A 25232-nucleotide genomic window follows, 5' to 3' on the forward strand; every position below is an offset into this window, starting at 1 on the left:
ATCATTTACAGATAGCCAGGAGCACGCTCCAACACTCAGACATCATTTACAGATAGCCAGGGGCACACTCCAACACTCAGACATCATTTACAGATAGCCAGGGGCACACTCCAACACTCAGACGTAATTTACAGATGGCCAGGGGAACACACCAACACTCAGACGTAATTTACAGATAGCCAGGGGCACACTCCAACACTCAGACGTCATTTACAGATAGCCAGGGGCACACTCCAACACTCAGACATAATTTACAGATAGCCAGGAGCACGCTCCAACACTCAGATCTCATTTACAGATAGCCAGGGGCACACTCCAACACTCAGACGTAATTTACAGATGGCCAGGGGCACACTCCAACACTCAGACGTAATTTACAGATAGCCAGGGGCACGCTCCAACACTCAGACGTAATTTACAGATAGCCAGGGGCACGCTCCAACACTCAGACATCATTTACAGATAGCCAGGAGCACGCTCCAACACTCAGACATCATTTACAGATAGCCAGGGGCACACTCCAACACTCAGACGTAATTTACAGATGGCCAGGGGAACACTCCAACACTCAGACGTAATTTACAGATAGCCAGGGGCACGCTCCAACACTCAGACATATTTACAGATAGCCAGGGGAACACTCCAACCTTCAGACATCATTTACAGATAGCCAGGGGAACTCTCCAACACTCAGACGTAATTTACAGATAGCCAGGGGCACGCTCCAACACTCAGACATCATTTACAGATAGCCAGGGGCACACTCCAACACTCAGACGTCATTTACAGATGGCCAGGGGAACACTCCAACCTTCAGACATCATTTACAAATAGCCAGGGGCACGCTCCAACACTCAGACATCATTTACAGATAGCCAGGGGCACACTCCAACACTCAGACATCATTTACAGATAGCCAGGGGCACGCTCCAACACTCAGACATCATTTACAGATAGCCAGGAGCACGCTCCAACACTCAGACATCATTTACAGATAGCCAGGGGCACACTCCAACACTCAGACGTAATTTACAGATGGCCAGGGGAACACTCCAACCTTCAGACATCATTTACAGATAGCCAGGGGCACGCTCCAACACTCAGACATCATTTACAGATAGCCAGGGGCACACTCCAACACTCAGACATCATTTACATATAGCCAGGAGCACGCTCCAACACTCAGACATCATTTACAGATAGCCAGGGGCACACTCCAACACTCAGACATCATTTACAGATAGCCAGGGGCACACTCCAACACTCAGACGTAATTTACAGATGGCCAGGGGAACACTCCAACACTCAGACGTAATTTACAGATAGCCAGGGGCACGCTCCAACACTCAGACGTAATTTACAGATAGCCAGGGGCACGCTCCAACACTCAGACATCATTTACAGATAGCCAGGGGCACACTCCAACACTCAGACGTAATTTACAGATAGCCAGGGGCACGCTCCAACACTCAGACATATTTACAGATAGCCAGGGGAACACTCCAACCTTCAGACATCATTTACAGATAGCCAGGGGAACTCTCCAACACTCAGACGTAATTTACAGATAGCCAGGGGCACGCTCCAACACTCAGACATCATTTACAGATAGCCAGGGGAACACTCCAACACTCAGACGTAATTTACAGATAGCCAGGGGCACGCTCCAACACTCAGACATTATTTACAGATAGCCAGGGGCACACTCCAACACTCAGACGTAATTTACAGATGGCCAGGGGAACACTCCAACCTTCAGACATCATTTACAAATAGCCAGGGGCACGCTCCAACACTCAGACATCATTTACAGATAGCCAGGGGCACACTCCAACACTCAGACATCATTTACAGATAGCCAGGGGCACGCTCCAACACTCAGACATCATTTACAGATAGCCAGGAGCACGCTCCAACACTCAGACATCATTTACAGATAGCCAGGGGCACACTCCAACACTCAGACGTAATTTACAGATGGCCAGGGGAACACTCCAACCTTCAGACATCATTTACAGATAGCCAGGGGCACGCTCCAACACTCAGACATCATTTACAGATAGCCAGGGGCACACTCCAACACTCAGACATCATTTACAGATAGCCAGGAGCACGCTCCAACACTCAGACATCATTTACAGATAGCCAGGGGCACACTCCAACACTCAGACATCATTTACAGATAGCCAGGGGCACACTCCAACACTCAGACATCCTATACAGATAGCCAGGAGCACGCTCCAACACTCAGACATCATTTACAGATGGCCAGGGGAACACTCCAACACTCAGACGTAATTTACAGATAGCCAGGGGCACGCTCCAACACTCAGACATATTTACAGATAGCCAGGGGAACACTCCAACCTTCAGACATCATTTACAGATAGCCAGGGGAACTCTCCAACACTCAGACGTAATTTACAGATAGCCAGGGGCACGCTCCAACACTCAGACATCATTTACAGATAGCCAGGGGAACACTCCAACACTCAGACGTAATTTACAGATAGCCAGGGGCACGCTCCAACACTCAGACATTATTTACAGATAGCCAGGGGCACACTCCAACACTCAGACGTAATTTACAGATGGCCAGGGGAACACTCCAACCTTCAGACATCATTTACAAATAGCCAGGGGCACGCTCCAACACTCAGACATCATTTACAGATAGCCAGGGGCACACTCCAACACTCAGACATCATTTACAGATAGCCAGGGGCACGCTCCAACACTCAGACATCATTTACAGATAGCCAGGAGCACGCTCCAACACTCAGACATCATTTACAGATAGCCAGGGGCACACTCCAACACTCAGACGTAATTTACAGATGGCCAGGGGAACACTCCAACCTTCAGACATCATTTACAGATAGCCAGGGGCACACTCCAACACTCAGACATCATTTACAGATAGCCAGGGGCACACTCCAACACTCAGACATCATTTACAGATAGCCAGGAGCACGCTCCAACACTCAGACATCATTTACAGATAGCCAGGGGCACACTCCAACACTCAGACATCATTTACAGATAGCCAGGGGCACACTCCAACACTCAGACGTAATTTACAGATGGCCAGGGGAACACTCCAACACTCAGACATCATTTACAGATAGCCAGGGGCACACTCCAACACTCAGACGTCATTTACAGATAGCCAGGGGCACACTCCAACACTCAGACATAATTTACAGATAGCCAGGAGCACGCTCCAACACTCAGATCTCATTTACAGATAGCCAGGGGCACACTCCAACACTCAGACGTAATTTACAGATGGCCAGGGGCACACTCCAACACTCAGACGTAATTTACAGATAGCCAGGGGCACGCTCCAACACTCAGACATCATTTACATATAGCCAGGAGCACGCTCCAACACTCAGACATAATTTACAGATAGCCAGGGGCACACTCCAACACTCAGACAGCCTTTACAGATAGCCAGGAGCACGCTCCAACACTCAGACATCATTTACAGATAGCCAGGGGCACACTCCAACACTCAGACGTAATTTACAGATGGCCAGGGGAACACTCCAACACTCAGACGTAATTTACAGATAGCCAGGGGCACGCTCCAACACTCAGACATATTTACAGATAGCCAGGGGAACACTCCAACCTTCAGACATCATTTACAGATAGCCAGGGGAACTCTCCAACACTCAGACGTAATTTACAGATAGCCAGGGGCACGCTCCAACACTCAGACATCATTTACAGATAGCCAGGGGAACACTCCAACACTCAGACGTAATTTACAGATAGCCAGGGGCACGCTCCAACACTCAGACATCATTTACAGATAGCCAGGGGAACACTCCAACACTCAGACGTAATTTACAGATAGCCAGGGGCACGCTCCAACACTCAGACATTATTTACAGATAGCCAGGGGCACACTCCAACACTCAGACGTAATTTACAGATGGCCAGGGGAACACTCCAACACTCAGACATCATTTACAGATAGCCAGGGGAACACTCCAACACTCAGACGTAATTTACAGATAGCCAGGGGCACGCTCCAACACTCAGACATTATTTACAGATAGCCAGGGGCACACTCCAACACTCAGACGTAATTTACAGATGGCCAGGGGAACACTCCAACCTTCAGACATCATTTACAAATAGCCAGGGGCACGCTCCAACACTCAGACATCATTTACAGATAGCCAGGGGCACACTCCAACACTCAGACATCATTTACAGATAGCCAGGGGCACGCTCCAACACTCAGACATCATTTACAGATAGCCAGGAGCACGCTCCAACACTCAGACATCATTTACAGATAGCCAGGGGCACACTCCAACACTCAGACGTAATTTACAGATGGCCAGGGGAACACTCCAACCTTCAGACATCATTTACAGATAGCCAGGGGCACGCTCCAACACTCAGACATCATTTACAGATAGCCAGGGGCACACTCCAACACTCAGACATCATTTACATATAGCCAGGAGCACGCTCCAACACTCAGACATCATTTACAGATAGCCAGGGGCACACTCCAACACTCAGACATCATTTACAGATAGCCAGGGGCACACTCCAACACTCAGACGTAATTTACAGATGGCCAGGGGAACACTCCAACACTCAGACGTAATTTACAGATAGCCAGGGGCACGCTCCAACACTCAGACGTAATTTACAGATAGCCAGGGGCACGCTCCAACACTCAGACATCATTTACAGATAGCCAGGGGCACACTCCAACACTCAGACATCCTTTACAGATAGCCAGGAGCACGCTCCAACACTCAGACATCATTTACAGATAGCCAGGGGCACACTCCAACACTCAGATGTAATTTACAGATGGCCAGGGGAACACTCCAACACTCAGACGTAATTTACAGATAGCCAGGGGCACGCTCCAACACTCAGACATATTTACAGATAGCCAGGGGAACACTCCAACCTTCAGACATCATGTACAGATAGCCAGGGGAACTCTCCAACACTCAGATGTAATTTACAGATAGCCAGGGGCACGCTCCAACACTCAGACATCATTTACAGATAGCCAGGGGAACACTCCAACACTCAGACATAATTTACAGATAGCCAGGGGCACGCTCCAACACTCAGACATCATTTACAGATAGCCAGGGGCACACTCCAACCTTCAGACATCATTTACAGATAGCCAGGGGAACACTCCAACACTCAGACGTAATTTACAGATAGCCAGGGGCACGCTCCAACACTCAGACATAATTTACAGATAGCCAGGGGCACACTCCAACACTCAGACGTAATTTACAGATAGCCAGGGGCACGCTCCAACACTCAGACATATTTACAGATAGCCAGGGGAACACTCCAACCTTCAGACATCATGTACAGATAGCCAGGGGAACTCTCCAACACTCAGACGTAATTTACAGATAGCCAGGGGCACGCTCCAACACTCAGACATAATTTACAGATAGCCAGGGGCACACTCCAACACTCAGACGTAATTTACAGATGGCCAGGGGAACACTCCAACATTCAGACATCATTTACAGATAGCCAGGGGAACACTCCAATACTCAGACATCATTTACAGATAGCCAGGGGCACACTCCAACACTCAGACATCATTTACAGATAGCCAGGGGCACACTCCAACACTCCGATGTAATTTACAGATAGCCAGGGGCACGCTCCAGCACTCAGACATATTTACAGATAGCCAGGGGAACACTCCAACCTTCAGACATCATGTACAGATAGCCAGGGGAACTCTCCAACACTCAGACGTAATTTACAGATAGCCAGGGGCACGCTCCAACACTCAGACATATTTACAGATAGCCAGGGGAACACTCCAACCTTCAGACATCATGTACAGATAGCCAGGGGAACTCTCCAACACTCAGACGTAATTTACAGATAGCCAGGGGCACGCTCCAACACTCAGACATAATTTACAGATAGCCAGGGGCACACTCCAACACTCCGATGTAATTTACAGATAGCCAGGGGCACGCTCCAGCACTCAGACATCATTTACAAAAGAAGCATATATTTTGAGAGTCTTCCAGATCAGAGGCAGTAGGGATGACCAGGGATGTTCTCTTAATAAGTGTGTTAGTTCACGGTTATTATCCATAATTGTCGGTTACACAATTACACAATAACTGTGCCAGCTCTAATAGAAGGTATTTGTAAAAAATAATACATTTGCAGTGGGACGGAGGAACTGCACTGCAGTTAAACAGAGTTACTTATTTGATGTGCACTCACCAGGAGTCAACTGTCTGTATTCCCTACAGTAGACTCCCACTTTCAACTCCTCGTCTTCTGTGAGCAATGACGGCCACCCAAATATCAGGGAGTATTCTTAACTAACAGACATGACTCCTGTCACTATTTTTTAGCCTGGTCTGAAGCAACACTGTAGCTACTGATCTCATTTGTTTATGCTAATCAGACGGTACAATATACGCTCTGAGCCATTAGTTGCATATAGCTGTCACTTTCGCTCCCAGATGTCTCTCACTGCATATAGTTGCACCTCCCCGAGGCAGAGGCTCCATTGTCAGAATGAAGAATATGGAAAAAGATCATCTCCCAGGATTAAAAGCGAGTCTGATAGCTAAATTGGTGACATTGTAGAGTGACTGAAGAGTATGACTGAAAAGGAAAGATTCTAATAGTGGAATAGAATTCTCCCAAAGGAGTAGGAATTATGACTTGGGGAATCATCTGCAAACCCAAATTTGTTAAAGAGTTGGTTACTCAAAGGCAAAGTCGGCCATTTTAACGCATCGCTGTTAACGGGGAAGAGTAAATGTACACACACACACACACACACACACACACACACACACACACACACACACACACACACACAGTATGATGCTGAGAGGGTGATGTTAAAGGTAGACTCAGCAATATTCATTTACCATGAGGAGCACGGCAACGTCCGACACAAACAAAGACTGCGCGAAGCAAGAGGCTGCAATCGTCAGCATTTGTTGTCACGCAGCTATCACACTGCATTAGAAAGATGCAAACTCCTGTGCAGATGTTTAACAGTGTATGTGTTGGTGCTGACGAGTGCAGCCCCTTGCCTCACACTCTCTGGCTGCACCTGCTCTTATGGTGACCTAATATCGCTGAGTATCAGTTTAAAGCAAGGTGGTGACAGAGGGGATTAATTCAAGTATCGGCATGGTTAGACAGTACGTACATCTAGTGTCATGTACACAGCGCTGACTGCCAGTCTCAGGTCGCCTCCGGAGACAGCCTTCATGTCCTTCAGCAGGATCTGCTCTGTAGAAAGACCTGTAACACAAGCCAATGGGACACACAGTATTACAATGGCAGCATGTAATTGGGTAATGACACTACTGTATGACAAACACTACAACAGAACATATACTGTATGTTGGGCCCTGTGTTTTGGTTAATCATGTCACATGCCCTGATTTTTAACCTTTATTTGAGGCCTTTGATCAATTATTTTTTTAATGTAGGTCATGTGACATGATTAACCAAAACACAGGACCCTACATATACAGTGTGTTCACAAAGGATTCATACCCCTTAACTTACTCCACATTTTGTTGTCTTACTGACGGCATTCAAAATGGATTAAATATTTGTTTTTTTTCTCTCATCCATCTACACACAATACCCCACCCATCACAATGAAAAAGAGAAAACATGTTTTTAGACATTTTTACAAATTCACTGAAAATTAAATACAGTCGTGGCCAAAGGTTTTGAGAGTGACACAAATATTAATTTTCACGAAGTCTGCTGCCTCAGTTTGTATGATGGCAATTTGCATATTCTCCAGAATGTTATGAAGAGTGTTCAGATGAATTGCAATTAATTGCAAAGTCCCTCTTTGCCATGCAAATGAACTGAATCCCCCAAAAACATTTCTACTGCATTTCAGCCCTGCCACAAAAGGACCAGCTGACATCATGTCAGTGATTCTCTCGTTAACACAAGTGTGAGTGTTGACGAGGACAAGGCGGGAGATCACTCTGTCATGCTGATTGAGTTCGATTAACAGACTGAAACCTTCAAAAGGAGGGTGGTGCTTGGAATCATTGTTCTTCCTCAGTCAACCATGGTTACCTGCAAGGAAACACGTGCCGTCATCATTGCTTTGTACAAAAAGGGCTTCACAGGCAAGGATATTGCTGCTAAATCAACCATTTATCGGATCATCATGAACTTCAAGGAGAGCGGTTCAATTGTTTTGAAGAAGGCTTTAGGGCGCCCAAGAAAGTCCAGCAAGTGCCAGGACCGTCTCCTAAAGTTGATTCAGCTGCGGGATCGGGGCACCACCAGTACAGAGCTTGCTCAGGAATGGCAGGAGGCAGGTGTGAGTGCATCTGCACACACAGTGAGGCGAAGACTTTTGGAGGATGGCCTGGTGTCAAAAAGGGCTGCAAAGAAGCCACTTCTCTCCAGGAAAAACAACAGGGACAGACTGATATTCTGAAAAAGGTACATTTTCTCTGATGAATCCCCTTTCCGATTGTTTGGGGCATCCGTAAAAAAGCTTGTCAGGAGAAAACAAGGTGAGCGCTAACATCAGTCCTGTGTCATGCCAACAGTAAAGCATCCTGAGGCCATTCATGTGTGGGGTTGCTTCTCAGCCAATGGAGTGGGCTCACTCACAATTTTGCCTAAGAACACAGCCATGAATAAAGAATGGTACCAACACATCCTACAAGAGCAACTTCTCCCAACCATTCAGGAACAGTTTGGTGACGAACAATGCCTTTTCCAGCATTGCCATAAGGCAAAAGTGATAACTAAGTGGCTCGGGGAACAAAACATTGATATTTTGGGTCCATGGCCAGGAAACTCTCCAGACCTTAATCCCATTGAGAACTTGTGGTCAATCCTCAAGAGGCAAACAAAAATCCACAAATTCGGACAAATTCCAAGCATTGATTATGCAAGAATGGGCTGCCCAGAAGTTAATTGACAGCATGCCAGGGCGGATAGCAGAGGTCTTGAAAAAGAAGGGTCAACACTGCAAATATTGACACTTTGCATCAACTTCATGTAATTGTCAATAAAAGCCTTTGACACTCATGAAATGCTTGTAATTAGACTTCAGTATTCCATAGTAACATCTGACAAAAAATATCTAAAGACAATGAAGCAACAAACTTTGTGGAAATTCATATTTGTGTCATTCTCAAAACTTTTGGCCACGACTGTACATAAATACTCTTATTAACATAAGTATTTATACCCCAGAGTCAATACTTTGTAGAAGCACCTTTGGCAGCGATTACAGCTTTGAGTCTTTCTGGGTAAGTCTCTAAGAGCTTTCCGCACCTGCAACATTTGCCCATTATTCTTTAAAAAATTCATCAAACTCCGTCAAATTGGTTGTTGTTCATTGCTAGACAACCATTTTCAGGTCTTGACATAGATTGACAAAGCAGACTGAAGAAGGTTTTCCTCTAGGATTTTGCCTGTGCTTAGCTCTATTCCCTTTTCTTTTTTATCCTGAAAACTCCCCCAGTCATTAACAATTACAAGCGGACCCATAACATGATTTAGCTACCACTATGATTGAAAATACGGAGAGAGGTACTCAGTAATGTGTTGTAATGGATTTGTCCCAAACATAACACTTTGTATTCAATACAAAAAGTGAATTGCTTTGCCACATTTCTTTGCAGAATTACTTTAGTGCCTTATTGCAAACAGGATGCATATTTTGGAATATTCTGTACAGGTTTCCTTCTTTTCACTCTGTCAATTAGGTTAGTATTGTGGAGTAACTACAATGTTGTTGATCCATTCTCCGTTTTCTCCTATCATCGCCATTCAACTCTGCAACTGTTTTAGTCACCATTGAGGGGTTTCACCTGAGCGGTTTCCTTCCTCTCCAGTAACTGAGTTAGGAAGGATGCTTGTATCTTTGTAGTGACTGGGTATATTGATTTACCATCCAAAGTGTAATTAACAACTGCACCATGCTCAAAGGGATATTCAATGTCTGCTTTTCTTAACCAATCTACTAATAGGTGCCCTTCTTTGCGAGGCATTGGAAACCCTCACTGGTCTTTGTGGTTCAATCTGTGTTTGAAATTCACTGCTAGACTGAGGGACCTTACAGATACTTTTGAGGTAGTTATTAAAAATCATGTTAAACACTATTATTGCACACAGAGTGAGGCCGTGCAACTTATTATGTGACTTGTTAAGCAAATGTGTACTACTGAACTTATTTAGGCTTGCCATAACAAAGACGTTGAATACTTATTGACTTAAGACATTTCAGCTTTTCATTTTTAATGAATTAGTACAAATATTTAAAAAAACATAATTCCACTTTGACATCATGGGGTATTGCGTGTAGGCCAGTGACAAAATCTCAATCTAAATGTAATACATTTTAAATTCTGGCTGTAACACAACAAAATGTGGGGGGAAAAGTCCAGGGGTGTGAATCCTTTCTGAAGGCAAACAGCCCTGAACCCTCCATGGTAGAAGTTAACCAGACACACACACACAGAGCCAGGCGATACGTCAGACTGTGGTACAATTATCAACAACCTCGACTAACCTGCACCACCTGCACACTGACTCAGTACCGGTACCCCCTGTATATAGCCTCGTTATTCTTATTGTGTTACTTTTAAAAAAATATATTTTTTAAACTTTCGTTTATTTGATAAATATTTTCTTAACTCTTCTTGAACTACATTGTTGGTTAAGGGCTTGTAAGTAAGCATTTCACGGTAAGGTCTACACTTGTATTCGGCACAAGTGACAAATAAAGTTTGATTTGATTTGGTTGTATAAGTGATAAACAACAACACTCTATTTCTATGGTAAATTGCCACAACGCGGGGTGTAAATGTAGTCAAATACAGTCAAGTATTGGATGTGGTCAAGTATTTGATTTTTTAAAATCTCTGACACAATGTATGTAATGGCGTAGAAATAAGGACGCATAAAAAGAACCCAATACCTACTTTAAAATATGGTGTTGGATCTTTCATGTTATGGGGCTATTTTGTTTCCACTGGTCCTGGGGCTCTCGTTAAGGTCAACATCATCATGAACATTACCCAGTACCAGTATAACATAACACATAGTAAGATAAACCTGGAATGAGGTCAACACAAGGGAGAATGACTGTCCCCTTTCATTGAAGCCCTGGAAAGTCCAAGGCCGACCGAGGTACTGCAGGAATTGTTAGCAGAAAACAGGATGCCCCATTAAAGTGAATTGAAAAATGGCAATCGTCATGGTCAATCTTTGTGTAAAGAAAACATTACTTAGAAGACAATCATGGTACGCCGGTTGGCCTTCAGCTTGAGAGGGGGCAACGCTGAGCTAGCCTGCAACGTCTCTTCTTGGAGTAGCTCAAACTGCACATGTTATGTCTCCATTAGACGCCATCTTAACCGACTTCAGTTGGCCTGAATTTCGCTATTGAGTCTGCACATAGGAATGAATGGTGTCACGTGATCGATGGCTTTGTCCAGTCATTGGGTCAAGAGAGCAGAGGTTCCTACCTAAAGGGTTTGACATATTTTTATTTTTTTACTTCTAGATGGACACTCCACAGCATTCTTTTGACGTTGTGTAATTTCTCACACTTACTCTACAACACTCTTTAAAATACGGGTAACACTTTATTTGAATGGTATGTCCTAACAGCGTCATAATACTGACATAATAATGTCATATTGTCATGACAACCTATGTCCCTGAATGTCAAGTAACAAGGCAGTGTCATTTTGTCCACCTGTCAACACTTTTCCCATGGCGGGTTTTTCTTTGTTACCTGAGATGTCAAACTTGGCGCTCTGTAGGGACTGGAAGAGGGCACCCCTGGGTGGCAGGTCTGGGAAGCGCGACTCCAGTAGGCAGGCCAGAAGGCTGTCCTTGGGTGTGACCTTGCCCGCCTCTGGGGCCATGTTGACACAATCCAGCACAATGGCCCCTGTGTGGGCACACTGCCAAGTATAGGTGAACTGAGCTAATGGTTACCGCTGGCAATGACAAACAAGCGCAACTACCATTTTAGTCCAAATTCCTCCTGCCATATTTCCACTGCCTAGTTCTGAGGTATGCATTGTTTAAAGACCTGGAGACATTGTGACCCTCAAGTACTGGAGTTTGGCACGTGTTATAGAGAATGCTGGACATGAGAGAATTATTGCTGTGGCAACCTTACCGTATAATAATTGGGCCACCTGTCTGTCTAGCACTTCAGGTGCCTTGTGGTGAATGTACTCTGTCACCAAGGTGGCACAGGAACCCACGGTTTCCATGGTGACTGAACAGGAAGTGGAGGGTGTCCTCTCGAGGTGGTGGTGATCAATGACTTCCACAACTGCCTCCTCCAAGTCAATGTCGGCACTACGGGGAAAAGTTGGAGTTGAGTGAATATTGTGAAATACATTGTGTCATATATCCTTAACTATGTCTTTTCTGCCTCCCGAGTGGCGCAGCCGTCTAAGGCACTGCATCACAATGCTTGAGGTTTCACTACAGACTCAGGTTCGATCCCAGGCTGTGTTACAGCCGGCTGTGACCAGGAGACCCATGAGGCGGCGCACAATTGGCCCAGCGTCGTCCGGGTTAGGGGAGGGTTTGGCCGGCCGGGATTTCCTTGTCCCATCGTGCTCTAGCGACTCCTTGTGGTGAGCCAAGTGCCTGCAAGCTGACTTTGATCGACAGCTGGACGGTGTTTCCTCCGACACATTGGTGCGGCTGGCTTCCGGGTGAAGCGAGCAGTGTGTCAAGAAGCAGTGTGGCTTGGCTTGGTCGTGTTTCAAAGGATGCACAGCTCTCAACCTTCGCCTCCCCCGAGTCCGTAGGGGAGTTGCAGCGATGAGACAAGACTGTCATGAAATTGGGGAGAAAAATGGGTAAAAAGTATCACAAAAAAAACACGTTTTCTTAATCTGGGTCCGGAAAACTGGCCCTCCACATATCAGGCACTTTCCCACAAAGTTCTCCTGTGTTGTCAATACTATTTGATACTGTAGGTATCATTGGTAGAAAGTCTGAGTGAGAGAAAGGCAGAGATGGCAAGGGAGAGAATGTCAGAAAAGAGAGTGTGTGTAATGATTGTCTTCCTCTTCTGATGTGGAATAAGATGGATCGGACCAATGCGCAGCGTGGTAAGTGTTCATGTTATATTTATTAGAATAGAAACACTAAACAAAATAACAAAGAGAGTGAAACGAAAACGAAACAGTCCTGTAAGGTGCAGCAACACAAAACAGAAAACAACTACCCACAAATCATAGTGGGAAAACAGGCTGCCTAAGTATGGTTCTCAATCAGAGACAACGATAAACAGCTGCCTCTGATTGGGAACCATACCAGGCCAAACACAGAAATACAAAAACATAGAACAACAAATAGAATGCCCACCCCAACTCACGCCCTGACCAAACTAAAATAGAGACATAAAAAAGGAACTAAGGTCAGGACGTGACAGTGTGAGAAAATAAATAGGAAGAGTCATGTTGCAACCCCTGACCTAGGAAGCACGTTGTGGTCCACTAGGGAGAGAACCAGCCTCTTGGCTCTATGGAGCCCTGCCAGGTCCACCTCGTCACGGAACACCAGAGCCTCTGATGGAACCCCACTCTCCTTCAGCAGGAACACATTGTCTAAACGTAGGGGGAACTCGGCCCTCGGAATGTTCAGCACTGGCACCACAGTCTTACACGAGCTGCCAGACGTCTGGGAACAAAGGGGGATGGAAGAAGAGGAAGGGAAAAGGAGGAGAGGAGGAAAGGATGGAAGAGGGAGACCAGTTCAAAACAGACATCTGACACCAACACACCTTCCTGCTGAGGTTAGCTGGGATTCCTCTGCAATGTTTTTGTCCACCTTCTCAGACCTTTGGCGTATCTTGAATATCTGAGGCTGTGTGAATATTTCATGAGTAGCGGGGGCGTATAGGCTAGCGAGCAGCTATAGGCACGGGTTAGGGAGGGCAGATGGATCAATGCAGTAACGAAAGATAAGGAGAGACCGGTGGCTGGTGGCCAGGGCACAGACACTGTTTTTATGAGTATGATCCGAGTGATTCTGAAGGTTGTCTGGTCCTATTTTGGAGAATTCTGGGAATTTTGATTACGCTTGGTCAAGCTATTCATGGACCTCAGACCTAGAAATGAGTCACTCTGAGCTGGGGATGCTTCAGGACTTGGCCCAGCTCTCTCAACACTATTAACAAGTTAAATTAGGAGATATATGAATTACTGCATAGCAGGACATATTAATTTACAAATTTGATTTCAAACAACCACAACATAGAGTCTATGGGTCTTCATACTAGAAGATTTCCAGAAGGTACACTACATCACCAAAAGTATGTGGACCCCCCTTGCAATCTCCATAGACAAACATTTGCAGTGAAATGGCCTTACTGAAGAGCTCCATAACTTTCAACGTGGCACCGTCATAGGATGCCACCTTCCCAACAAGTCAGGTCGTAAAATTTCTGCCCTGCTAGAGCTGCACCGGTCAACTGTAAGTGCTGTTATTGTGAAGTGGAAACATCTAAGAGCAATAACACTCACTACCAAGTTCCAAACTGCCTCTGGAAGCAACGTCAGCACAATAACTGTTTGTTGGGATCTTCATAAAATGGGTTTCCATAGCAGAGCAGCCACTCACAAGCCTAAGACCACCATGGCAATGCCAAACATCGACTGGAGTGGTGTAAAGCTCTCAGCAATTGGACTCTGGAGCAGTGGAAACGCGTTCTCTGGAGAGATAAATCACGCTTCACCATCTGGCAGTCCAACGGATTAATCTAGGTTTGGTGGATGCCAGGAGAACGCTACCTGTCCCAATACATAGTGCCAACTGTAAAGTTTGGTGGAGGAGGAATAATGGTTTGGGGCTGTTTTTCATGGTTTGGGCTAGGCCCCTTAGTTCCAGTGAAGGGAAATTGTAACGCTACAGCATACAATGACATTCTAGACGACTCTGTGCTTCCAACTTTGTGGAAACAGTTTGGGGAAGGCCCACGTGCTCAAAGTGAGGTCCATACAGAAATGGTTTGTCGAGATTGGTGTGGAAGAACTTGACTGGCCTGCTAAGAGCCCTGATCTCAACCCCATCGAACACCTTTGGGGTGAATTGGAACGCCGACTGCGAGCCAGGCCTAATCGTCCAACATCAGTTCCTGACCTCACTAATGCTCTTTTGGCTGAATGGAAGAAAGTCCCCGCAGCAATGTTCCAACATCTAGTGGAAAGCCTTCCCAGAAGAGTGGCTGTTATAGCAGCAAAGGGGGCACCAACTCCATATCAATTCCCATGATTTTGGAATGAGATGTTTGACGAGCAGACATACTTTTGGCCATGTAGTGAATGTATTTTTGGGTAACAATTTACTAAAACCCCCTGTTATATAAGGGCTACATAACACGGTCATAATCATGGCATAACTGGTGTCAGCTTATGATAACTGACGTTATGTCGTGATTATGAGTGTTATGTAGTCCTTATGACTCAAGTAAAGCAGGGGTGCCGAAACAAAATGAAATCTCAGTAGTGAGACACCCCAAAAATACATGGCTGATAATTGCATAAGATCATTCTGGAAGCCTCTTGCGAGGGCCAAGTTTGTCAAGGGCACTAGGACCCCACTTCCAGCGGCCCTGAAGTAAAGTGTCAATTACTTGTTACCGTATAAAAAACATATGAGAAGGGGAATAGATACTTCAGGTATGGTAACTCATTTTCGACCTGGGTTGAGGGATTCACTAATGAGAGGCGGCATAGGCTAGAAGCTAGCTGACTCACTGTGGACAGAAAGTAGGCGAAGGCGAGGGACGACACCATGGAGTCGAGGTCACAGGCCTCGTTGCCAAGGACAACGTGGATCCCAGAGCTGCCCTCCGAACTGCCCTAAGGAAGTAAGGAAGTAAGGAAGGAAGGAAGGAAGGAAGGAAGGATGGAAGGAAGGAAGGAAGGAAGGAAGGAAGGAAGGAAGGAAGGAAGGAAGGAAGGAAGGAAGGAAGGAAGGAAGGAAGGAAGGAAGGAAGGAAGGAAGGAAGGAAGGAAGGAAAAGAGAGGGGGAAGTAAAGAGAGTGGGAAAATTCCTTGTCAGATTTATACATTGTAGATTTCTAAACCGTTTTTTTTTTACACAGCCAAGGCTACACTAGTCAAAATGTAAAAAGCATTGGCATTGGCAAACCATCGCCAGAATGCTAGATACCTGCCTGCAGTCAGTTAATGAATAGCCAAGAATAGCCTAGTGAAACAAATCCCATGTTGACAGACTGGAATGGTAGACCTATATTTAATTCCGGCTCACAGTAGTTAGTTAGCATCTAGCCTATGCTATCATTTTTGGACTGCTGTTTTTAATCTACTTAGGCTATGATAATCAAAGAACATCACCTACTTTAAAGTGGCACTCCAGTCCACTTTTGACCTAATTTAACAACTGATTTACTTAACAATAGGCACATCTCAATAGGTGGTCCAGATAAGTCGTGACATAGCACAAGACATGCTCCTCTATTGCTCCTCAAGAAGGAGGGCCGATGACATCACAGATTCCCATCAAACCAACTCTTTGAACGGCCCACTCCTTGAAGTTTGCTGTCGTGTCAAAAAAACAAACAATTTTTTTTTGCTCAAAACGTATTTCTTTACCCTTTAGTGTGTGTGCTGCATTGTATTTATACCTGGGACATAGCTTTTCAACAGTAAATGTTCAAAAACCGCTGAGGTACGTCTTTAATAACAATGAGTGAATGTGCAGCTACAACTATGACACAGCCTTGTTGGACTCAGCGAGATCATTTTGCCATCGACTGGTAGACCCACTGTGATAAGGAGTGTGATTAGTATCGCTTTATCTGGGACATAATGATAGAAACGATATTATGACTGACACCGGTGAGACGGCCTTGCTGTGATGGGATGATGGCAAAGCTGTGACAGCACTAATTACCCGTGTGTGTGTGTGTGGCAGTATGGCAGGACACAAAAAGCTAAATCAACCGTCTGGCTTTAGCTAAGTTCTTCTGAAGCACTCTGCTATACATTGATGAACACTTTCATTTGCTAGTTCCGTTAGTTTATGGACCTAACTGCTGGAAACCTGTAATTTATCTGTAAACCAGGAGAAGAAGTCCAAACACTAACTATTTGGTAGGGATTTATATGCTAACAACTACTTGGTCCTTTAGGGCCACCTTCCTGTTCAGGTGGCGCTCGGCGGTCGTCGTCACCGGCCTACTAGCTGCCACTGATCCTTTTTTCCCCTTGTCTATTTGTTAGATGTGCATCCTATTGACTTCAATGGTAAATCAAGAAATATGTCCAGGTCTGCCTTCTGGACAGTTTTTACTCTCCATCAGTATGGGCTGTAGCTTAGTGTGTGGATGGAGAGAGAGCCATTTCGCCCCATGTTAAGTGCCCAATGTAAGTGCCCCGAGGGCGGCACTAACGGGAAGCCAGTGTGAGTGTACGACAACATGGCGTCATGGGCGCCCAGCCTCCCCTTCCCTCTTATCTCCCTCTTACCAGCGTGCACGGCACCTCCCATCAGGCGTAGCAGTGGACAGACCCGAGCAGGCAAACAGGAGCCAAGGGAGGCTATATTTAACAACAGTGTGTGTGTGTGTGTGTGTGTGTGTGTGTGTGTGTGTGTGTGTGTGTGTGTGTGTGTAGAGCTCTTCAACCGTGAATCCACAACAGCCACATGGTAAACAGAACGATTCAGGTCGACGTCTACTACAGCTGTAGTAATCCACTATTGCAGTATCCATTCAAAGACGAGGCTAGAAATATAAACAAGGGTTAGATAAGAGGTGAACAACTTGGTTGGTGGGAAAACGTAGGCCTGACACAAATACGGAGGTGTAGAGGAGGAATGTTATGATAGTACCATGATTATGACAGGATGCTCTGATTTTGCTCTTCATGCATGTCCTTGTGCACCTGTCTTGTGTGCCATTCGCAGATCAAGTGTAGCCAACGGTGTTAATGGGAAACGCAAACTGTTTTGCAACGGGCTTCATATTCAACTCACTCTGTTGCTGAGAAATGTCAATTACTGTTACATAATAGGGCAGTGCTGTTTTCTAACAGTTATCCCCATATCCCATGCTAATGTGAATTCGACCACGTTCACAGAGCAATCCATTTAGGCCTGCATTTGAGTGCAGCATTCAAGCCAGGGATCACTTTGAGCCAGGTTGCGTGCTTCATTGGGTTGATATCGATGAGCCAATAGTGTTCCATTACTCCTGAAACACAAATCAAATGCAGTAAGGCACGCTGGCTACTCTCACCCGTTCCCCTTTCTGAGAGCCCCATCATAGCTCTCATTCCATCTGGTTAATGTAAAACCGCACCACACTGAGGCGTTCTCTCTCCAATCCACTTAGCACAGGCCTCAGGGACTCAGAGAGATAAGGCTGAACCGTGGAATTGGTGGATGGAGTAGCAAGTTGTTTGGAGAGAGGGAAGAGAGACAAACCCCTAGTTTTCCTCATTCTATGCTTCTTTTCTCATCCTCATCATCAGTATAACTTTTCAGCTAAATAAATTCCACCTTGATTCCCCTTTTGTTGGGAATAGTGTTATTTTAGGTAGGTAATGGGTATGGTTTAACTTTAGGTAACGGTTATGAACTTGGGCAGGTTGACATTCCTTAGATAGGCAAAACAAAAAACATGTATAAACAAAATGCTAAACAGGGTGGTTCGAGCCCTGAATGCTCATTGGCTGACAGCTGTGGTATATCAGACCGTATACCACAGGTATGACAAAACATTTATTTTTACTGCTCTAATTACGTTGGTAACCAGTTTATAATAGCAATAAGGCACCTCAGGGGTTTGTGGTATATGGCCAATATACCATGGCTAAGGGCTGTATACAGGCACTCCACGTTACGTCGTGCTTAAGAACAGCCCTTAGCCGTGGTATATTACCCATATACCACACCCCCTCGGGCCTTAATGCTTAAATAGACCATTTTGTTTAATCTGTCTGTCTGCATATTTCAAGACACGGCATATGAGGGTGCAGTGAGATACCCGATGGGTTGGACAATATTTTCTCGTCAATCATCTTTTAAAAAACGTAGACTTGGGCCTCCCGGGTGGCGCAGTGGTTAAGGGCGCTGTACTACAGCGCCAGCTGTGCCTTTAGAGTCCCTGGGTTCTGGCCCAGGCTCTGTCGTAACCGGCCGCGACCGGGAGGTCCGTGGGGCGATGCACAATTGGCCTAGCGTCGCCCGGGTTAGGGAGGGCTTGGTCGGTAGGGGTGTCCTTGTCTCATCGCGCACCAGCGACTCCTGTGGCGGGCTGGGCGCAGTGTACGCTAACCAAGGTGGCCGGGTGCACGGTGTTTCCTCCGGCGCATTGGTGCGGCTGGCTTCCGGGTTGGATGTGCGCTGTGTTAAAGAAGCAGTGCGGCTTGGTTGGGTTGTGTATCGGAGGACGCATGACTTTCAACCTTCGTCTCTCCCGAGCCCGTACGGGAGTTGTAGCGATGAGACAAGATAGTAGCTACTACAACAATTGGATACTACGAAATTGGGGAGAAAAAGGGGTAAAAAAAACGTAGACTTAAAAACTGCAAATCAACCAATGGAAAAGTAAAATGCTTTATTATCTAAAACTGTAAAGTGTGTGGGCCACGCAGAGAGTGCAATTTGAGGCCTTGTGGCGGAAAGTGATACAGGCGCTGGAGATGGGGGTGTGTTCTAGTGGGTGTGATGTAGTTGATGTTTGTATGATGTATTGTTTATAAAATATCAATTAAATCACAACAACATAATTATGGCACACACAGTCAAGGAAGGAACTACCTGACAGATATGTACTGTAAAGGTCGACCGATTAATCGGAATGGCCGATTAACTGGGGCCGATATCAAGTTTTCATAACAATCGGTAATCGGCATTTACATTGCACTCCACGAGGAGACTGCGTGGCAGGCTGACAACCTGTTATGCGAGTGCAGCAAGGAGCCAAGGTAAGGTGCTAGCTAGCATTAAACTTATCTAAACATAATCACTAGTTAACTACACATGGTTGATGATATTACTAGTTTATCTAGCTTGTCCTGCGTTGCATATAATCGATGCGGTGCCTGTTATCTTATCATTGAATCACAGCCTACTTCGCCAAATGGGTGATTTAACAAGCGCATTCGTGAAAAAAGCACTGTCGTTGCACCAATGTGTACCTAACCATAAACATCAACGCCTTTCTTAAAATCAATACAAAAGTATATATTTTTAAACCTGCATATTTAGTTAATATTGTCTGCTAACATGAATTTATTTTAACTAGGGAACTTGTGTCACTTCTCTTGCGTTCTGTGCAACAGAGTCAGGGTATATGCAGCAGTTTGGGCCGCCTGGCTCGTTGAGAACTGTCCTCAAAAAGACAGCCAACTTCGCCAAACAAGGGATGATTTAACAAAAGCGCATTTGCGAAAAAAGCACAAATGTTCAGGTACCTAACCATAAACATCAATGCCTTTCTTAAAATCAATACACAGAAGTATATATATTTTTTAAACCTGCATATTTAGTTAAAAGAAATTAATGTTAGCAGGCAATATTAAACTAGGGAAATTGTGTCACTTCTCTTGCGTTTATTGCTCGCAGAGTCAGGGTATATGCAACAGTTTGGGCATCCTGGCTCATTGCGAACTACTTTTCCAGAATTTTACGTAATTATGACATAACATTGAAGGTTGTGCAATATAACAGCAATATTTAGACTTATGGATGCCACCCGTTAGATAAAATACGGAACGGTTCCGTATTTCACTGAAAGAATAAATGTTTTGTTTTCAAAATGATAGTTTCCGGATTCGACCATATTAATGACCTAAGGCTCGTATTTCTGTGTATTATTATATTATAATTAAGTCTATGATTAGATAGAGCACTGAGCGGTGGTAGGCAGCAGTAGGCTCGTAAGCATTCATTCAAACAGCACTTTACTGCATTTGCCAGCAGCTCTTCGCAATGCTTCAACCATTGCGCTGTTTATGACTTTAAGCTTGTCAACTCCCGAGATTAGGCTGGCAATTCTAAAGTACCTATTAGAACATTCAATAGTCAAAGGTATATGAAATACAAATGGTATAGAGAGAAATAGTCCTATAATAACTACAACCTAAAACTTCTTACCTGGGAATATTGAAGACTCATGTTAAAAGGAACCACCAGCTTTCATACTTTCTCATACTCTGAGCAAGGAACTTAAACGTTAGCTTTTTACATGGCACATATTGCACTTTTACTTTCTCCTCCAACACTTTGTTTTTGCATTATTTAAACCAAATTGAACATGTTTCATTATTTATTTGAGACTAAATTGATTTTATTGATGTATTATATTAAGTTAAAATAAAAGTGTTCAGGCCTCCCGGGTGGCGCAGTGGTTAAAGGCGCTGTACTGCAGCGCCAGCTGTGCCATCAGAGTCCTGGGTTCGCGCCCAGGCTCTGTCGTAACCGGCCGCGACCGGGAGGTCCGTGGGGCGACGCACAATTGGCCTAGCGTCGCCCGGGTTAGGGAGGGCTTGGTCGGTAGGGGTGTCCTTGTCTCATCGCGCACCAGCGACTCCTGTGGCGGGCTGGGCGCAGTGTACGCTAGCCAAGGTGGCCAGGTGCACGGTGTTTCCTCCGGCGCATTGGTGCGGCTGGCTTCCGGGTTGGATGTGCGCTGTGTTAAAGAAGCAGCGGCTTGGTTGGTTGTGTATCGGAGGACGCATGACTTTCAACCTTCGTCTCTCCCGAGCCCGTACGGGAGTTGTAGCGATGAGACAAGATAGTAGCTACTACAACAATTGGATACTACGAAATTGGGGAGAAAAAGGGGTAAAATAAAAAAAAATAAAAAATAAAAGTGTTCATTGTTCATTCAGTATTGTTGTAATTGTCATTATTACAAATATATATATAAAAATCGTCCGATTAATCGGTATCGGCTTTTCTTAGTCCTCTAATAATCGATATCGAACAATCCTAATCGGTTGACCTAGAGGTCTAATCTACTGTCTCGGTCTATTGAACATACCGGTAGCCTTGTCCCACCACTGAAAACGAAAGACTGCTGCAACCAATAACATTAAATTGTCTTCAAGTGTTTGATTATGGAAAAGATGAGCATGTTGAGGGCCCCCCAACCTGTGAGTGTGTGGGCGTGAGACAGGACAGGCATACAAAGTGTTAAGCTCCCCAGGTAGGGGACAACCCCAGACATAAACATCAACACTTAGTCTCGAGCCATGTGAGGAGGCCATAATGTGAAGTGACAGTGGCTAAACTAAGGCTGCCCAGTGCCCATCAGAACACAGAGACCTTCTGTGTGGCAGTATTCAGATATAACCTGGCCTAAGTGGTTGATGTGGACCAAACAGAAGCATCTGACCAGAGGGCAGGAACATTAAATCTAACAGACGACAAGAGCCAGGAAGTATGCCACGAAGCTTTGATTACGCCCATTTAAAATGGGAACTCATACTTAGAGAAGGGGGGAGGATGCTGGGAAAGAATAACTTTTAAGTGAATGAATCAAAAGACCACTACAAACTACAACTAGACCACTACATACTACAACTAGGCCACTACATACTACAACTAGGCCACTACAAACAACAACTAGGCCACTACAAACTACAACTAGGACACTACAAACTACAACTAGGCCCCTACAAACTACAACTAGGCCCCTACAAACCACAACTAAGCCACTACAAACTACAACTAGGACTCTACAAACTACAACTAGGCCACTACAAACTACAACTAGGCCACTACAAACTACAACTAGGCCACTACAAACTACAAGTAGGCCACTACATACTACAAGTAGGCCACTACAAACTACAACTAGGCCACTACAAACTACAACTAGCCCACTACAAACTACAACTAGCCCACTACAAACTACAACTAAGCCTACATCCAGGCTGTATCACAACCGGCCGTGATTGGGAGTCCCATAGGGCGGCTCACAATTGGCCCAGCGTCGTCTGGGTTTGGCTGGTGTAGGCTGTCACTGTAAATACGAATTTGTTCTTAACTGACTTGCCTAGTGAAATAAAGGTTAAATAAAAAATGTACAGTGTCTTACGGAGAGGGTTTTAAGAAGGAAATTCAATTCAGCCCATTACATGTTTTGATTAGTCTCACGTTATGTCTCGAATGTGTTCTCTGATTCTCTCTCGGGCCATATGATATCCCACCACAGCTGTTCTCTGACGGAAGGAGAAAAAAACTAAAGTAAAGCAGGTTAATGGTGACTCCTCAAGAGTAATCGCCCGACCCCTTGAAATTAGACACCTTCTCTTTAAATCTTTGCTGTGCCTGACAGCCATAGACAGCAGCATTCCATACCAAGGCTGCAGGGGAAGGAGGGAGGAGGGATGAGATGTCTGCCATTCAGGCATAGTGACAGAGGTGTCACCTAATATCACTATTAATAATGTCACATGCACAAGAGTCAAGCTGTTGGACCACAGGAATTTGGAAGTGAGAGCTTTAGCCCAGACTCCAGCCGGAGAAAGAGAGATGTGTGTGTGTTCCCACATAGCCTATATAAACAAGGGGTACCCACCAGACATGGCAACTTTAGTCTTGAATGTACACACAGGCAATACAGTGTGCAGGAGATGCCAGGGTGGGACAAAAAAGGGAATAGCTTAAGAGGGTTTTCCCCACTATGTCAGGTTCTTTGCACTTGACTAAAATGGCATATAAATCATTAACCCTCTCATGGCATTGGTCATCTGACTCTACTGTGGCAACCCCTTGCAAAATATGCTGAAAACATACCAACGATGCAATATGTGACAATGGCTGTTAATGAAGTTTCAGTGGGCAGTATTCTACCTCCTCTTGCTCTCTGACAATTCTAGCTCTTCATCCACACACCACCTCCTTATGAGTCATGGCGCTCTGTGTTTTGTGTGTCAGACCTTTTACAAGAAAAGATTCATCATCTTCAGGAAAAAATGATTTTTGGAATCTTGAACCATACTGCAATTAGTCTCTTTTCAATTCAGCTATGTTGTAACTTGAGAGAATGAATCAGTAAACTCTCAATTTTAGTTGACAGGTTGTTAGGATATCCATACATTATGAATAATATAATAGTAATAAAGTAGTAATAGGCTAGCTAATTCAATTGTAAAAGCAGCAAAGTCTTGGAAAAAAGTGACCAGCCTCTGTGACAGTAATTTAGACAATTGGAATATGTAAATTAATTGCATGACAGACAGCAGAGAGCACGCGATGAACAAGGCTAGTCATTAAACAGAGGAAATGAAACATTTGTAAAATATGCAATGCAATGTATAATACACGTATTCGTATGTGTGCCTACCTTTAATGCAGCGCTACATCTCTGTAGAAACCCCTCCATTTTCGCCAGCGTTGTGCACTCCCGGGATATTCTGCCCAACAGAATGTTTACAGACCCGTGTCCTCTGCATATACAATTTGACGAATATTCATACACCACGTTTTGAAAAGCAGAAGCTCCTGAAGGGTACACAGTGTCAGTGATGGGTCGTTCGCGAACGAACGGCTCTTTTTGAACGGCTCTTTTTGGTGAACGTCGGGGACCGAATCGCATCTGTGAAAGAGCCGTTCATTTGGCTCCCTGATTTGAATAATGTTTATACTTCTTTTTGAGCTCCAGACAATGATTATCTGCGGATGATAGGTTATGAAAACATGATTTGAAGATTGTAATTCATCACTGCAGAAACAATTGATAGTGAGGAGAGAGACTTTTTCTGGCCCACACATTGCTACTGGCATTGCGTTCCTTTTTTTCTTATATTTTTTTGCAGGCCTTGTAATAATTTGGAAAGGTACAAATGTAATTGGTCTCGCATGTCATGGTCTGACATAATGGCAGGCAACGTTGTCGGCTTTACATTAGAGATTTTCAGAGGAGGGACCAAGTGACTATTATTTGAGTCACAAGCAAGTCTCAAGTCACAAGGTCCGAGTCTCAATTCGAGTCACAAGAATAACTGGCCAAGACTCTAGTAAAGTCTAATTCGTGCATTCTAAGAGCAAGTCAAGTCGAGTGGTCATGTTTTCAAGTCAAGCCTCAAGTCAAGTTTTTTTTTAAAAGACATGTATACATGCAAAGACTTGTTCAACTATAAATATTTGTGTATTTATTGAGGCTAGCAGACAGCCCTTTTCATTATTTGGTCAACTTTCGACTAGCCTATGTA

The 25232-nt window shown here is 44.8% G+C and overlaps 1 protein-coding gene across 2 annotated transcripts in view; it reads right to left on the bottom strand.

Annotated features, from left to right (window-relative positions):
- LOC139373492 (exopolyphosphatase PRUNE1-like) overlaps positions 1-24601 on the bottom strand; it is a 40024-nt gene extending 15423 nt beyond the window's left edge. The window contains exons 1-6 of one of the 2 annotated variants that reach the window (XM_071114074.1): positions 24365-24601; positions 15795-15899; positions 13511-13716; positions 12194-12378; positions 11801-11959; positions 7211-7305 (exon numbers count right to left, since the gene is read on the bottom strand). In XM_071114074.1, the coding sequence (XP_070970175.1) occupies positions 7211-7305; positions 11801-11959; positions 12194-12378; positions 13511-13716; positions 15795-15899; positions 24365-24403 (789 nt within the window). In that variant the 5' untranslated portion in view covers positions 24404-24601. The remainder of the gene's footprint in view (positions 1-7210; positions 7306-11800; positions 11960-12193; positions 12379-13510; positions 13717-15794; positions 15900-24364) is intronic. The other variant, XM_071114075.1, reaches the window with a different exon arrangement.
- Positions 24602-25232: the final 631 nt, after the last annotated feature.

The sequence above is a fragment of the Oncorhynchus clarkii genome, chromosome 18 (genome assembly GCF_045791955.1).
Source record: "Oncorhynchus clarkii lewisi isolate Uvic-CL-2024 chromosome 18, UVic_Ocla_1.0, whole genome shotgun sequence".
NCBI lineage: Eukaryota > Metazoa > Chordata > Actinopteri > Salmoniformes > Salmonidae > Oncorhynchus > Oncorhynchus clarkii.